Source organism: Oryzias latipes, chromosome 24 (assembly GCF_053564925.1).
Source record: "Oryzias latipes strain Hd-rR chromosome 24, Olatipes_Hd-rR_3.1".
Classification (NCBI taxonomy): Eukaryota; Metazoa; Chordata; class Actinopteri; order Beloniformes; family Adrianichthyidae; genus Oryzias; species Oryzias latipes.
Genome location: NC_136260.1, coordinates 9936295 through 9953413, shown reverse-complemented (window position 1 = coordinate 9953413; position 17119 = coordinate 9936295). Strand labels below are relative to the sequence as shown.

The following is a 17119-nucleotide window of genomic DNA, read 5'->3' as shown; positions in this document are numbered from 1 at the left end:
TAAATTTCAAATGCTTTAAATATTATTTTGAAGGAAGTGGTCTTGTTTCCGCTGCGCTCTGCAGCTTCATGCAGTTGATGACGTCACGAGAACTAACTGTTCTAAGATTTCAATTCACAGAGCAAGTAATAGAAAGAACCAACACCAGAACCCTAATTGAAGAAAAAAACAACATATTAGTCAAGTAAATTTTTAAAAAGAGGTATTTGGTGCATTTCTTTTTTGGGGTTTAAACTGTCGGCTGTTGTTTATTCACCTCTAGGGGTCCTTCTAAAGCTGCAGCATTGAGCTGACATTGAAGTTACACAAAAATAGATATAACACTGCAGTTTTACTGGACAATTCTCCAAAGTCCATTACATGATGCCAGCAATAAAAGCAGATGGGCCTTTTAATGTGCATAAAAACAGTTTTGTAGTAATAAATCCAAATAATTTTAAACACAAACACGAATGATTCGGTTAGATACAAATTTTTTGTCAAATAAATCAGAATAACGGGGCAAAATTCCTAAATGAAAAGCCATTTAATGCAGCACAAGACTTTCCGTAAATGAATCAGGTCCATTGTACATTTTTCTCTGCATTGTACAGAGAAAAATATTTTTTTCTCCTCCAAGTACATATTTTTGTTGTTTCCACCACCTATATTGATCTAACCTGATTTAAAATAATCCTAAACACGTTATAACTGACCTAGATGGGGACAGTGTGCCGTTTCTGAGGATCTTTTCAGCAGCTTTTATTTCTTAGGGCTTTTCAGCATGTTGTCTTGATGGCAGTGCTCACGCAGCTCTTACAGGATCACTTCACAAAAACAGGGACAAGCAAACACACAAACATCACAAGCTGGCCATTTAATCTGTGTCAAACATAAAAAGGGAAAAAAAAGTTAAAAAACCTAAAAGGTAAACAGTTATTAAACAGGACACTTATTTTAACCATAAAAACAGGCGGAATTTTGCTCAGGTTGAGCAGAAAAATAGAATAAAGCTATTTACATTAAGAATTAAGAAAAAAAAAAAAGAGTTAAAGAAGTATCATGAAGAGGGGTCTGGTTTGGGCTTCTTTCTCTCATAGTGCTTCAGTAAAGCAGCACAGACCCTTTCCACAGGGCCGACTTGCATCACAAGGATTTCCGATCAAATCCACAGCAACAGCACAAAGATCCTCTGATTTTACAAGATTACTGAAATCCCTGAGGAAGGAAAACTCACACAGGCCCGCGTCTCACCTGCAACTCACACATTCACTCCACTTGTGATCAAGTTTTAACAAATCCCTCGGAGCTTCTTGTGAAATGATTCGCTCCTCTGGGCAGTTCAAGGACGTCAGGATCATTTCAGTTCCTTCAGTTTTAGTTCATTTCAAGTCAGAGTGTCGAAACGATGCTGCTGGGTCACAAATCTGCCGTTACTGCAGGCATTTCTGTAGGTGCTTGTTTGGGGAAAGCAGATCCAGCTTCTCTGGAGTTTGTCCGTCGATGTTAAAAAGAGCAGCTGCGTTCATCTGACACTAAAAAAGGGTTGTGCTGTGTTTACGAATTTCCCACTCGTCCCAAAGTCTAAACGTTTCCATCAAGATGGAGATTGTCAGCTAAGACTGGCTGTAAGAGTTGCCTTGGTTCCCATTGGAGTTCTGATCACCGTCACTGCGGGGAGAAAACAACAAGCAGCTCACTGACATGAAGTGGAACATTTTTGAGACAACAAAATAGCTTTTGGACAAACGTTTTGCAGCGAGGCAGCACGAACTTGCAATGTGAGATAGTGATCAATATAGATGTCTTGTGATAAAAATAATTTCCATTTCAATGCAACCGTTTAATTAGATAAAAAAAAAAACATATGCTCCAAATGACCCACTTCTACATAGGAAGTGGGCATTTAACATAAAAGGGCTCCATTTGATTGTGTAGACCAGTGTTTTTCAACCTTTTTTGAGCTACGGCACACTTTAACCTTGACAAAAATCCCGCGGCACACCAGCATCCAAAAAAAAAAGAAGGAGAAACTCAGTCTGAATTGATCTACAGCCCCCTCTGCAATCTCATGTGCATTTTTTGTGATCATTGTGGCAGAAAAGCTGGAAGCTGCAGCTGTTTTTTTCTAAAAGATGTAATAAAAGTTAAGTTAGAAGATTTAAAAACTGTTTGATGTGTGTTCGTTGTGGTTTCAAGACATAAAAGGAAGACTCCTTGTGCGCTGAGATGCTGTCACTTTAACCCAATGCATCATGGGAGATGTAGTGCAAAAACCCGCCCAACGCCGGACAGACTTGCGTCTCTGAGCTTCATTGTTTTGTTCACTTGTTCCACAGTCTGACACCGGATTCTGTGGAAAGCTACACCGCTAAAGACGAGCTTTGGCTGGTATTTTTGTTGGAACTGAGAGACTTATGAGCTAAATCGAAACAAGGAAGTGAATACTTTAACCACTTCTGATTGGTCAGACTGATGACATGTGATTAAGCCTCCAAGAATGATTGGTGGAGACAGTTAAAGGGGCGTTCAGAAAACGGCTTTAGTTGCAGCTAAATCGCGGTACCGTCATTCTTATCAAAATGTCTTTAATAGAATCAAATAAATACAAAGAAACAAGTATTTTATGATCTTTCATATTCCTAACTACTCAGTGTTTTCTCAGGGTTTGTTTGGATGAACACAGAGCTGATATCCTGGAGATGGGAAATGTTGTTAGATCAGTTAATGAGGGCAATTTCCCACGGCACACTGGTTGAAAAACACTGGTGTAGAGGGCTGTTTTTGACTTGACTCACTTCAATCTGGCATGAGATTCTTTTGCACGTGTGTAAACATTTCAGGTCACCATTTTTCACAGTGTGTGTCGTCTTTTGCGGTACACATATCGCACAGGCTGATATTGCAATGGCAATACATTTAGTTTATTAGCCCACTTTGCAGTAAATTTTACACGTGTAAAATCAAAGGCGGTGCATTTGACACGCATTCGATACATGACACCCCCCCCCCCCCCCCCCCCCCCCCGAAATGTACCGTTCTGTGTTTTCTGATAATAATATGGCTCCTGTTAAATGTCCATGTTTGTCCAACTCCCATACAAACTTTGAAAAGATTTAAACAAGCCATTAAGAAAACAGGACTCCAAACGTACCTGGTAGGAGGCGGTTTAGGTTTGGGCATCTTGTTTAGAACAGCAGCGATCTCTTTCCTGTCGTCAAAATTCTTCCACTGATCGTAGAGCTTCAGGATGACGCGGATGATCTCCAGGATCTTCACACACACACAAACACACACACACCCATTTAGAGCCAAGCGTGCAACACGGACATCAAAGTAAGGTAAGAATCTCACTTTGTCCATGTCCACAGAGAGCTCTGCAAACCACTGCCTGGCATCTTTCTGCTGCACCACACAGGCCACATGTAGGCAAGCTGATGGAGGAACAGAAGCAGTAATTAATCCATCTTTTTGAAATGTGAGTTAAACTGCTCTACTTTCAAAACCTAAGAGGCATTTCTTACCTAAAGCTATCATGAAGGGAGGGTAGAGCAGACACAGATCTGTCCTGTACGTGTCGTTCACTATTCGCCTGGTAAAGGCAGAAAACAATGCAAAGCCTTCCAGCGGAAAAATAAGCTAACATCAATGGGTTTTGTTCAAACGAGGCAGAACGTACCATGCTAAGGGCAGCAGCATGTCCTCCTGCCCCATGTCCTGCACATACTGCAGCAGAGGTCTGTAGGGGTGGTACACAATCAGGCAGCAGTCCTGAAAAATTAAGCCAATCAAGGATCAATTCTTCTCTCTATGAAACAACTCATCCTTTTTATCTAGATTTCCACCCACCATTAGCTCCAAAAGGTAAAACTCACATTCTAGAATCTGGGGGGAAAAAAAAGAGGTTTAGAATTATTTCAAAAAGACATTTAATCATGTTTTCACTTTGAAAATGCCCCCCAAAATTTGTGAATTCATTTTTATTTATTAAGTCTCGTCATCAGACTGGCCTTTGACCTCCTGCTGTACAGATGATGACTTTGTTTGCTTTTAACAGCTTCGCACTTCATCATTGTCACACTTTTACTAAGTGTCCAATGTCCACAAGATGAATGATGTTTACGAGTCACGGCCCTCTGCTACCTCAATCTCTGCCGTCTGAACCCCCCCCCCTCCGTAATTTATAGCTTATATAGCATTACGTCAGAGCCGTCTTGTTCTGGAAACTCTGGAGATCTGCGAGGCAAAAGCATTGAGCAGCAAGCCCCCTGACTGACTTTTTTTTTGTCAGCAGAGTGTGAACATTAGCTGAGGAATCTAACGCACTGATAGGCAGTAATGTGGCAACACTGTGATACAGTCTGAAGGCTTCTCGGTAAGCTGCAATGCAGCACATAAATAACTTTGCAGAGGAAGCAGTTTGATGTGACCTCACCTTCTTGAAACTTAAACCAGTAAACCTTGATGGCATTTACTGTTTACCGTCACATTTCTGCATCGTCAGATTTGTTCATGATTCTTAACTTTTTCATAAAATCACAGACGTAATCGGATTACTTCCACTGTGTTTTACTCACATGATTCATTCTGTAAGGAAACTCCTTTGGAAAGGCATAAGAAAATCTTGTTTTTACTACAAAAAAACAGAAGAAAAAAAATTTGTGTTGCTGGAAACTCCAAATGAAAACAGGGAAAACTTAAATTTGAGATCCACAATGTGGGTCACTTACATACAGAGGTGGCGGCTGAGATCAATCTGGTGTTGGACACGACTCCAAATTCCTACAGGAAAATAAGCAATACAAAACAGATTATCGTGTGTACTAAAGAAGCAGTTAAAGACCCTAAAATGTGTCTCACTTATGATTAAAAATGAAATGTAACATGAAATGTTAAAGATGATTCCACCAAATTTATACCTCAACTTTAGAGGCCAGGAACACACAAGTGGGAGCCATGAGCACCGGATCTATACTCTTCAGAGAATACCTGCAAAATGACACAAGGTATTTAAATATTAAACAAACAGATCATGGAAAGAAATGCTGACGACGTCAAAAAGTAAGAGTAGCCAAAGATAATCATGGCTACATGGGTAGTAAGCACAGTATAGTTAAGGGAAAGAATTTAAAACAAAAGAGGAAAGTTTTTTTTTTGTTTTTTTTGCCTTCCTAACTGTTATGCTAATGTCAGCAAAAGTAAACATTCCTTTGTTTACTCATTGATACATCATGTCGACAGCCTTTTGTTACAGGGTTCAATAAACCAGACCAACTTATCCGCTCCCGGACACAAAAGCTGTTGATGCTCTGCAGAAATGAAACTGTCATCAACACTGATGTAATCTCATTAGGGCTGCCCAATATGTTCACACTTTACCCTCCATGAGCTGTCAGCACAAACGTGTAAAATACCAACAGCTTAACTTATGGAAAAAGCGTTTCGAGCTCCTTACCGGGCGTAGAAGCGCTTAAAGTACACAGTCGCAGTAGCAATGACCTGCTGGCGCAGCTTCAGATGTTCGCCCAGAGCTTGGATAACTGAAAAATACCAAATGAAAAACATTAGTTGAAGTGTGTGATTTAGGTTTTGTTCGTGACTATTCAAGATTTTCTCATGTTTTCAAACAGACCCGGAAACAGACCCAAAACCTGCATGAATGTATTAGAAAAAAAACTCACCATTTGCAAAGAAAATCTGAAGCTTCCAGTACTCCTCCTCCGAGAGAAACTTCAGGTCTTTCTGGCGCTCCTTTATGAGGTCCTGTTTGTCCAAGACCCACTGCAGACTTTAAAAGATAAGCAAGATTACTTTATATGATAAATTTATACAGACGTTTGAACGGGTCAAATTCACTTGACTAACAGTAACAAGCTCCTGACGTGACGGCAACAAAACACAACGAAAACAAGAACCATTGCTGGAGCTCAAAGGAAAGAAAGTCCACATTTTTAGTTACAGTGTGTTCCCCAAGTGTTATTTTTACACCACAATGCTATAAGTAAACTGTTAGCTTCAACGCAGAACAAAAATAGCAGCTAGCTAGGCCTCACAAGCGAAGCGGCTGATGATTACGACAAAAACACACACAACGTCGATATTATTTTAACAAAAACTCACTAATGAGAACTCTGCCAAAAGTTACCCGCCATCACTGCAGTTGAGGTAGAAATTTACAGAAAGGAAAATTGTGTTTTTTTTAACCAACAAAAGAGCGGAGACAGCGAGAAAAGTAATTAAAGTGGCAGAGCTGGTGTATCACGAATAACGTTCCGACGAGCCCAAAGATTGGTTCCGCAGTCTCCTGTAAATGTCGGGAAACACGATTACTTCAAAGAGGGTATACTCACATGTTTTGCATGATTAAAACATTTATAAAACTAATTGTTTAAGATGCCATTTACCATGTTTAGACGTTTAAAGTAGATGTGATGAGGCTAGTATATGAGGTTTTCAAGCAACAGAAGGGAAAAAGGAAATAAAGAAAGTGGTCAAATAAACATAGCATCCTTTATTTCAAAGGGTTCATTGATTATCTCCTAAACTCAATTGAATATTAAAGCATTTGGGTAACTAGAGCTTTTATACCATATTTGTTTGTGGTTAAGTCAACTACAAGTTGTTTTTTTTTTTAATTATTTTATTTTGGCTATAGTTATTCTACATTGTGTAAAGGGTTATACCTAATATAGTCTATTAATATTAAAAAAACAAAAAGCAGCAATTAAGGACTTTTGACTTTTAGCGATTTAGCGATCAGCGATTGCAGACATCTTTTCTTTGGTCTAAACAAATTACGTAGCCCTATAGAAAAACAGGAAATTGTATTCTATTGTATTTATTTAATTTCAATTAGCCTTTCGTGAAGTCAGTGGTGTTCTGTTTTTTCAAATGTTTTACTTGTTTTTATTGTAATTAAGACAACTAAAAATCAGTTTGTATTGTTCATTTTGCTTGTACTTAACATTTGAAAGTAATGTTTAATTCAGCTTTTACTTCAAAATTAATTAAGTCCTTCATCATTCGAAGCACAATGTTCTTTCAACAGCCTATAGGCCAAATTATTTGGCTTGTTGTTGATAGATGCCTGTGCAGGCATTCATACTTGGTATGGAAGGGTTCAGCATTTCACTGTAGTGTTAGGGGAAGGGCCAAGAAGTGTATAAAGACCCCACCTCCTCAGACTGACAGAAGAAGCAAAGGCTCCATTTCCAGTTTCCAACTACAGTTGCATCAACTTAAAAGCCACCATGAGCCGAAGCCCGGAGAGGATGTCTTCATACCGCCGTTGTTTTGAGGACAACATTGCCTCAACATCCCACCTCCGGGTTTCCAGTCCTTCTCCCACCAGGAGAGAGAACCGCCACCGCTCAGCCAGCTTCAACCGAAGTGGCGGGTGGAAGTTGGGGGGGCATAGAGCACTCACCAAGCAAAAACTGACAAGGTAGGTCATCACCTCAGCCAGCTACACAAAAAGCCCACAACACAAAGCCACTTACACCATTATTTTTGGGCTCCTGCAGCAGTTCAAGTATGGGGGTCCTTTGTGTAGGTTCATCCCTGGAACCGGGGAATAAGATGGATCTGGATGTGGCTGCAGCACAAAACCAGGCCTTCAAGTTGACACGCACCAATGAGAAGCAGGAGATGGTTGTTCTCAATGATCGTCTGACAGTTTATATTGAAAAGGCAAGATACAAAGATTTACAAGTCGAATATGCAGCTTTTGCTTGGCTGTCACGTTCACACTATGACAAACCTTAAAACCTTTTCTGTGTTTGGTGCTTACCTCTTGGGAATTTTGCTTATTTAAGAAAAGTATTAAAGCCCGGTGGCAACTGGGTAGGTCTTTCACTTTTGTGTTTATTTGCACAGGTTCGATCATTGGAATCCAAAAACAACCTTTTGGAGGCTGAGATTGAGGCCTTAAAGAGCTCCTATGAAAGAACATCCAGCCTGAGGCAGCTCTACGCGTCTCAGCTGAAGGAGCTCAACAGGGAGGCTGAGCAAATGAGAGAGCAGAGGGTAAGAAACCAGTTGACTCTGGTGAACCCATCACAACTGATTTAGATCAGACCATTTCAGTTTTGCCAATTGTGTCCCTGCAGAATTTGTCCTTGGCAGAAAAGGAAGCAAAGCTGAGCCAGCTGGATGTGCTGAAGGCCAAATATCATGAAGCTCTGGATGCCAGGAAGCAAACAGAGCTCCACATAGAGACTTTACGTCCTGTAAGGCTTATGGCAAAAAAATTCAAACAAAACCAAAAAAAATCAGCTACTCTGGAATGTGGCCTAATTGAACAGTTTTTCAAAACTTTTTTGTTATGTCCATGTGTCACAGGATGTGGATAAATCAACCTCAGCTCGAATTAAACTGGAGAAGCAGCAGGAAAACCTGGAGGTTGAACTGGCATTTCAGCAAAAAGTCCACAAGGAGGTAAAATGAATGAGTGTCTGTCTTTTATGGTATCTGCATAGTTTGTCACATGACATTCCACTCATTTTAACATGAGTGGTGTAATGCAAAAACGTTAGTAGTAGTAGTAACCTTTTTATTTTGGACAAGTAAAAAAAAGTGTTAACAAACTAACTGACTAACAAAACAAGACAAAATTATATAAAACAAGAAAATTATTTGAAACAAGACAAGACAAAATTATATAAGACAAATTTAAATAAACAACACAAGTCCAAAAGGGAGAGAGAAGAAGAAAAAATGTATAAACTCCCACCCCCCCACTATTGTAGTGAGGAATGGGTAGAGTGTCCAAAAATGGAACTCAAACAAAAGTAATGTTACTTCAAAATAGTATTACTCTAAAGAAGTAAGAGTATTTATGTTAATAATCAAATAAAAGTAAAACAAAACATGAAATACAAACTTTTTTTTGCCAATAACAGAAGTTTTTCTGTTGTTAAGAATAAAACCAGGATACAAAATGCTGTTTTTTTGCATTTATACTTAGTCCTTTTTCAAATACATGCTATACTTAAAACCAATAGATTAACCATTATTCCTTTTTTTTGTGAAGATACAACACAAAAATACAAAGAAGTTTGTTGTCTGTGGGGTTTCTCTGAAATATTCATATTTTATTTTAATTTTAAATCACCAACAAAAAACATGTTACTTTTGATACAATTCTTTAGCTAAAAAAAGGAGTATACCAAACTCAATTTTCATTAGAAATGTGCTCAACTTCAAGTGAAAAGTACAATTTTTACTAAGAGCTGCTTAAGTTCATGTAACTTGTTACTGCTCACCTTTAGTGGAGGCTTATTTGTTAATAAGACTGAGTAAATGGTGACGAGGTCAAGACCCCCATGTGGGAGAAAGCACAATGTTCATCTAAATGTACCAAAAAATGAAATCAAAAAATGTTTGACAGGCTTCTAAAAACCTATTTTTGCCAAAAAAAAACTGTAAATGCAGAGGTTTTATTTCTGTTGTTCAGCATTTTCGTGTCTCTGCTCTTATTCATTGAAAGGAAATCGAGGAGCTGATGCAGCAGATCTATGCAGCCTCCTCCAAGACGGACCTGACCTTTGGCCTCCCAGATCTTTCTTTAGCTCTCACACAGATCCAGTCTCAGTATGACAGCATTGCTGCCAAAAATCTGCAGGTATTGTAATTATGTATTATGTTTTGACTGGGAGAGTGTAGTATCTGGAATTTTTATCTTTCATTTTTACAAAATAAAATAAAGAAATCACAACACTTTGAGCTGTGAGAACGGCTGTTTTCTTTCAGGAAATGGATACTTGGTACAAAACAAAGTTTCATGACATGAGTCATGCCTCTACAAAATATGCAGAAAGTGTTCGAGCATTGAAAGAAGACATTGCAGGTTACAGGAAGGATGTGAGTATGACTTAATCATCTTGATTTACAGTTGATTCTGACACTACAAAACACTGCACACTCTTTGATATGTATTTAGATCCTGAACAAAGAGCGGGACTTAGACTTTCTGAAGATGAGGAATGAGTTCTTGGAGACTCAAATTCATGAAGCAATGGACAAAAACAAGAACGAAGAGGAGAACTTACAGGTAACTGACTGCTAAAGACGATGTTACATCATTAAACTCAGATATGACTTCAATAACTCGATGAAAAAAAAACTCAACCAAAATAATGGCTAAAATATAGATTAAAAAGTATTTATCCCACCGAGCAAATATATTTTATGGCATCAGAAATACAAAACAAAAATAAATATTTTCTCTTTTATTTAAATTCTGAAAGCTGTATCAGCAAGGAATTGCATGTACCTATTATAATGAAATAAAAAATCCCAGACGTGTTGCACCAGAGAGAGAAATAACCACTGAGTTATTAGAGCAAGATGTTGCAGTTTTAGGTTTGTGGCTTTAACATAAATACTTCTGAAACTATTCTGCAAGTAAGAGGGCAAAAAAATGCTTTTTCAAGTCTAGACTATCTAAAATTGTAACTGCCGTTGCAGTTACATTCGGATATCTTGGGGAGCAGGAACCGTCTTTACGCATGCTTCAGAAAAAAGGGTCGTTGTTCTTCCTTTTTTATAGCATTTATTTTCTTGAACGGTAAAAATATAAAGTAAAAACCACAAAAATACTCAAAAGCATGAATACTTCTTTACTGTAAAAATAACATGTTCTAAACACAGTTTAAGCACGGTCTAAGATTAATGTGCTGCCGTGCTTCCCAAGTTCAAAGGCCAATGCCCATAAAAGACACGGCGGCTCCCAAAATGCACCTAACCAATAGGAAGCCGGAACAGCTGCATGGCCAAAGAATGACAGGCACATGCATGCATTAAATCTAATAGATAACCGAAATTCAGCCAAATGGCTCCAACAAAAATAGTTTGCAAATTGCATAGAAGTTCAGAGTTCAAACATACAGACTGAAGGGAAAACTTGAACCTGTTATTTTTATTATTGTCAGCTGACCAGAGTACAGCACAGTGCCTTTCCCAATGCTTATGTTGCAGATTATATTTACCTGCTTTAATACTAGAATCAAATAATCAAGATGGAAAAAATACTGGTCTAATAGCCAGAAAGAGCGTCTACATGGCAGAGAAATGGTGTGTCTGTAAAATTGCCTAACGATTTTTTTGTCTTTATCTACATTTTAGTGACAAATCAAACAGTTAAAGTTATAATTCAATGAACTTAAGACTTTTCAAGAATTGTTTTAAGATCTGGGAGATTGTGACACCCATCTACTTTAAGGAACAAATGGAGTCGATGAATGCGGACCTGAAGCTCACCAAGGAGAAGATGGCTCTGCTGATGCGGGAATATCAAGACCTGCTGAACGCTAAGATGGCTTTGGAGATAGAAATCACCACATATAGGTGACTTTCATAGGTCAAGTTAAATGATCACTCAGCCATTTCCCTGTATGCCATCATATCAAACAGGAAGCATAAAGGGGGATTGCATGACTTTTTAGCGCCGTTGCTTTCTCTCTGTGTGGCAGGAAACTGATCGAAGGGGAAGACAGTCGTCTCAGCACCATGGTTGGAGGCCTGAGCCTGACCGACGGTTTGAATCCGACTCCAGACTCTCTATTTTCCTCTGATACACCGGCCCTCACAGGTACTTTGAAGCTCACAGAAGGACTCCAAGATACAAGTGGAAGCAGCAATGAGAAGGTTGCAGCTTCCGGACAGTTAGAGGGCGTTTCTGAAGAGACCCAGAAGAATGGAACTTCCCAGGATCAGGCATGTGCAGTGTGCGAGAGGAAGACGCTCCTCATCAGGTAAACATCGACTGCAGACAATACATTCATCTTTCTCAGTGACATTCTTCTTCCCATTTTCTGTTCATTTTTCCCAGAAAGGTTAAGACAGATGAGGACACGTATGTGAGCAACACTAAGCAGTGCACCATCACCATTTCTGGAGCAGCTGAGGACACAGATGAAGAGTAAAGCAGTCATCGCCAGAACCAGTGATTTATCCTGATTTAGAATATGTAAAAAAAAAACAAAATAATGTATGAAAACGGTTATATCCTTCTTTGTTGCTGCTTCTAACAAACCTCAAGCTTGTGTATTTATTTAACATCCCTGTGTCAGAAGTAACAAAATAAACAACAAGCAAGCATAGTTGGGATTTTTATTATGTGGTGCATCACTGAAATAATAAAACCACATTCTTTTCTTTTCATATTTTATTTCTAAAATTTGAAGGAGCTATTAACTTTCATGTAAACTGATATTTCATTATTATCTTAGAAAAAATGGCTTACAGTATTGGGTTGATTTAGTAAAAACAATACAGTTAAAGAAAATACAGATCATTGTTACCCTAAACAGTATAGAAATCTGACATTATAGGTCATAATGTTTATTTCCGTCACATTAAGTCAAACTTAGGCACAAACAAATCTTATCTTCCAGCGTAATCCCTCATAATCACAGTTAGAGTTTTAAGTGCAAATAAATATTTCAAAGTAATTTAGTACTTCCCAGAAAAAACCCTAAAAATTTGCATTTTTAGATTATTACCAGCACTGTTCTTTAAAAATACTGCATCTTTAGGTTGACAATTGCACTTTTAATGAAGTGGTTTGGGTTCCTCGCCGACTCCACCCGCTAGGCGATAAACTGCAAGGCTGACCTCATGAGCCAGAGCGTCAGCACTCTCCTAAAACCCAAACAATCGAAAGAAATTTAGCGCCGTGCACCACACTTGATGACATTTTTTTACACAAGAACCGTGACATTTGTCTGAAAATAGCTATTCACCTGTGTGTCTGCCTCTGCGTAGACTCTCACCACATCCTCCGTCCCAGACGGCCTGACAAAAGAGCGAGCCTTTCTGTACGTCTTCACTAGGTTGTCGATGGCTTCTTGGAGGCCTGCTGGGCTCACTGCCCTTCTCTCAGCATCTGTTGTGTCTATTACTCTGCGGTCAGACACCTTTAGGGAAAAGACAGAAACTAATTGACTCAGAGTTCTTCTGTAGATATGAAATGTCTAATTATTTCATGCACCAAAAACAACACATTTTGATTTGGCAGATTTTTTTGCCGATATTCTATACCCCTAATATCTGAGAATCTCAACCTGAGTCGGCACACAGCAGGGTGGGTTTCTCTGTGTTGGTCTGGTGACATTTGTAAATATGTCTGCAGTACCGTTTAGAGTGACATCCCTCTTATATTGCCACAAAGCTTGTCCAGTATTTAAACTGGCAATAAGATTGAAACAACTTCGAAGGAAAAGTGGCATCTGCGTCTTTCAAAAATGGTTAAAAAGTAGTTTCTAGTGTAAAAGCAGAACAATGAAGGTACAAGTTTGATGACTTTAGGATAAAGATGAGTGGCAAAACTTCATAGTGATGTGTAACAGGGACTAATCCTACAGTATTTCTCTGAACAAGCAAACAGCTTCCCAGTAAGCTGCTGTGCTTCATTGTGAAGTTTCACTTGAACAGTAATGAAGTTAAATCCTCCAGTTTGACCCGTTCCCCGGCTTGGCCATGGGGCTACCTTGACTTTGAGTTGCCTGTTTGGCAGGTCTGTGTAGATCCTGTCCCACTGCTCCACTGTCATTCCTTTGATGGCTAATATGGCCTCGATTAGCAGCATGTCAGAAAGAGCATCTCCAACTGTCTTTAAGGGGAAAACAAGCAGAGGATTATTGTTAACACTATGTTTCCCCAAAGCAAGATATCAGCTTGATTTGTTTGTACCTGGTTGATGACGTTGATGGTACTTTGCAGCATGAGAGCTGCTCTCTTCCTCTCGTCATCGATCCTGCTGTCCTGAGCCAGCTGCTGGATTTTGTCCTCAGCTGCCTTGCTAAACAGCACCTTGAAACACCACAATCAAGTACAACTGAAAGCTTTTCCTTCCAAACCTTCGAAATTGTTTAAACCAGTTGCTACCTACAGTCCCATGACCATTTGCCTCAAAGTAAACACCAACATCAAACTCCAGGGCCGCATGATGAAGATGTTTCACTCCTGTCTTAGTGCATCTTACTGTTACCTAGGAGACATGAATGATATAAAAACTAATTCAAATCAAGACTGAAACCGGGTGACTACTGTGTGGATTCTCTCACATTCATCGTGTTCTCCAGGTAATCTGTTGAGCTCCCATTTGCATAGGCAGTTTGCACCACAGCTATCTTCAAGTTCAAACCTGCCTGTGCATAAAAGTGAGAAGAAATTAGGGAAAGCATGCCTCGTCTTTGTCAATATATTCGTATTTTAGAGCATACCTGAATGAGCAGCTCTTTCAGAAAAGTACTGATGAGAGTCGCAATCTTGTCTCCGTCCAAAAGGTGAAAAACTTGCTGGGAATCAGCGAAGTAATAAACAATTCGGTCAGCATCCCCGTCAAAGGAACAGCAGCGATCTCCGGGGTTAACCTGAATGCCTTTTTGTAAGAAACACAAACATTTTGGACACGGACAGAAAAAAAGAAACACAAATCTTTTTTATTTTCTAAGTGAGCACAAGTATTTGACTGCTTGCACTACCAGTGCACTAAAGGGGACTAACAAGAATAATTCTATTTCATGGTTGCAATTTGCACAAATGTGCTTTCAGATAGAAACATCAGAAAATTGCTTAAAAATTTAACATTGTGCCAAATAGCATAAGTACTTCAGACTGGTAAAATCTCTTTCCCGTTTCCGTATGCTTCACCTGTAGGGGTTTTTTGCTGCACTTTAACAAAGTCGGCTCCACACTGGTGGTTTAGCTTTCCTTTGCTGCCGTCATTAAAAATGGTCACTTGCAGACCCTTGTTGAGGTGACTTATCATCTCGCGCAGCTTCAAAGCGCCTATGCCATTTGCACCATCTACACAGAGGTGCTTCTGGTCATCTGTGCAGTTGGATGCCTAATGATTAGATAGGGGGAAAAAAAAGGGAAAATAGAATGTTTAAACTCAAAACAATGAAAGAGAAGCTGAAAAGCAGACTTCTTACATTTCCGACGAGCTGCGTGAAAGCTTGGCAGAGCTTTTTGTAATATCCTTCCACTGTAGCATCTCCATATTTCCCCTGTGTGTTTTTACAGCAGACCATGTAGTGCAGTTGTGGGGTGGTTACCAAGCCATAATCTGACAGAGAGCCTCAAATGTTAGTTAAACCGAATCCAAATGTAAATAAAGTAATAAAAACACTGCGTTTTTGTGCTGAATTTACCTTTGCTGTGACCACCAAGAGCATGAACTCCATCCAAAACTGCTTGTGAAAGACTGGCACTACTGCTCCTGCAAGGAGAGAGAGCAAATCAACACATATGAGGGACCCATTCCCAGTGAATTCAACTTTTGTTTGATTTATATATACGTACCTGGTGTCCTTTCCAACAAACACAGAAGCCTCCTGGCTCTTGTCAATCCCTTCCTTTTCTATGATCTCATTTAAGGCTGAGATTAACTCTTCTTGTTCTGCATTAGCCAGCATGGTGGCGTAGCTCTCCCATGTTGCAGCCAACATTTCCCCCATGGGGTCGACCAGCTTCACCCCATTATCTTCCTGAAAACAAATAAACATAAATGAAATTGGTTTCATTTGGGACAAAAAACAAACAAACATTTGAATAACGTAAAACGTCCCTAAACATTTCAAGAATAAAAAAATAAAAAAAACGAGGAAAAGGCAAAAAATGACAACTGGATTTGAATGAATGGCTAACCTCAGGGTTGTGTGACGCAGTAACCATGATTCCAATGGTACTTTTAGTTTTCTTGGAGCGCAGCACTGCCAGCAGGCCCATTCGGAACATTATGTGGTCCAAATGTATGGAATTGCTTCTGAAGCCGGCTGTTCCATACTGCAAAGCCAAACCTGCAGGCTTTGGATGCAGGATGGACTGCTTTGACACCTCCTCAAACTGAGCCATCTCTGTAAAACCAAAGCAAAAATGACCGTTTCTTGTGGAAAATGTATGAAATTTACATAATAAATTACTAATGTAGACGTTTGGGGCCTTTCTCAATCTGTCAGGATCAAAATAAATATTCACTAGACTGAATTACGGGGTAAAACATCTGTTTACTTGTAAACAACTTTTAAAACTTTCAAGAAAAAAATATACAAAAGCATTTGGAGGTGTTGGTACGTCGTCTTTTTTAAACTTTTAATTTGTTTTTTTTTGATTAAGTCAGCAGTTTTTTTCTTTTTATTAAGTTCATGATACCTGGTTATTTTACTGTTCTTATACTTGTATGTCATTGTTTTTATATTCATATGTCATTGATTTGTATACTTTTATGACATTGTTTTTTATAATATACTTTTTATGTCATTGCTCTTATACTTGTTTGAGTGTTTATTTTTATCCTTAGGTCTTTTATATGTTTTGTGGCAAATGGACCTTGAGTCTGTAATAAAGTTTATTATGTATTATTATTATTATTATTATTTTCATACCATTTTAAAGAAGTAGTTCTTCAAAAGAAATCCCACTGATTATTTGTATTTATATAGACACATTTCAAAACCACTAAAATAAAAGCCAAAAATTTGAAACTAGTGGGATACAATACATTTAGGAATCAAAATGGTAACAATTATTGTTACCTGTTTCAATAAATAAAATCAAATTAAACAAGTTTCGTGTTTGTTTTCTGTATTTAACTGCTTCCTTTTTTTAAATCATCTTTTAACCACAATTAATATAGCTTCTCTGAAATAAAAACTTTATTTACAGGAAGGGGAAAAAAAACAGAGCCAATGAACGCACCACACTAAGTGTACAAACACATGTAGCATAAACAGAGGACAAAGTTTAAGCCTATTCTACAAGCAGGATTGTGTGGCTCATTGTAAAGATAATAACGCTCAATAAAATGGACGTTTTTGTCGAATAAATGAAACACTATCCGACAGAGTGAGCTTCGTTAAAGTTAACACGACACACACACAGCGCGATCGCAGTGTTCTTACAATAGTCGCCGCTCTGAACACAATCTTTTTGTGTGTGTGTGACAAAATTGATTCACTTACTGTACTTTATTTATGTGGAGATTTGTGAAGCAGAGCAGTGTGCAGAACTTCCTCTTTCTTGTAGTAGTGACACTCCCCATTGACGACGTGGCTCCAGTTCCGGGTACGTCACGTGACGTAATACGCAGCGCGTGACTGGAGAGTTCTGCTCTGCAGGTGTGCTAAATTAATTT

The 17119-nt window shown here is 38.8% G+C and overlaps 3 protein-coding genes across 4 annotated transcripts; 1 reads left to right on the top strand and 2 right to left on the bottom strand.

The window, feature by feature from the left end:
• Window positions 1-507: 507 nt before the first annotated feature.
• Window positions 508-6285, bottom strand: ccnc (cyclin C). Of its 2 annotated transcripts, XR_911223.4 has the most exons (13): window positions 6100-6285; window positions 5661-5767; window positions 5435-5519; window positions 4899-4968; window positions 4710-4761; window positions 4557-4612; window positions 3829-3864; window positions 3659-3750; window positions 3504-3571; window positions 3334-3413; window positions 3134-3252; window positions 932-1650; window positions 508-900 (listed from the first exon to the last, which is right to left on the bottom strand). XR_911223.4 is itself a non-coding variant. In XM_004083723.5 (12 exons), exons 1-12 carry the CDS (start codon window positions 6129-6131, stop codon window positions 1596-1598), a joined length of 852 nt encoding a protein of 283 aa, XP_004083771.1. In that variant the 5' UTR covers window positions 6132-6285; the 3' UTR covers window positions 508-1595. The 2 variants fall into 2 exon arrangements, 1 of the variants encoding a protein (XP_004083771.1); XM_004083723.5 differs by having other exon boundaries at window positions 508-1650.
• Window positions 6286-7159: 874 nt separating this feature from the next.
• ngs (notochord granular surface) lies at window positions 7160-12080 on the top strand. Its single transcript, XM_004083725.5, has 11 exons — window positions 7160-7423; window positions 7503-7668; window positions 7855-8004; window positions 8088-8207; window positions 8320-8415; window positions 9467-9601; window positions 9730-9840; window positions 9920-10030; window positions 11201-11325; window positions 11451-11732; window positions 11810-12080. Exons 1-11 carry the CDS (start codon window positions 7230-7232, stop codon window positions 11901-11903), a joined length of 1584 nt encoding a protein of 527 aa, XP_004083773.1. The 5' UTR covers window positions 7160-7229; the 3' UTR covers window positions 11904-12080.
• A 50-nt stretch (window positions 12081-12130) lies between these two features.
• On the bottom strand, window positions 12131-17088 carry pgm3 (phosphoglucomutase 3). Its single transcript, XM_004083724.5, has 13 exons — window positions 16947-17088; window positions 15634-15842; window positions 15289-15473; window positions 15138-15205; window positions 14919-15052; window positions 14635-14830; window positions 14205-14362; window positions 14046-14129; window positions 13871-13969; window positions 13672-13791; window positions 13469-13591; window positions 12723-12896; window positions 12131-12621 (listed from the first exon to the last, which is right to left on the bottom strand). Exons 2-13 carry the CDS (start codon window positions 15838-15840, stop codon window positions 12532-12534), a joined length of 1638 nt encoding a protein of 545 aa, XP_004083772.1. The 5' UTR covers window positions 15841-15842; window positions 16947-17088; the 3' UTR covers window positions 12131-12531.
• Window positions 17089-17119: the final 31 nt, after the last annotated feature.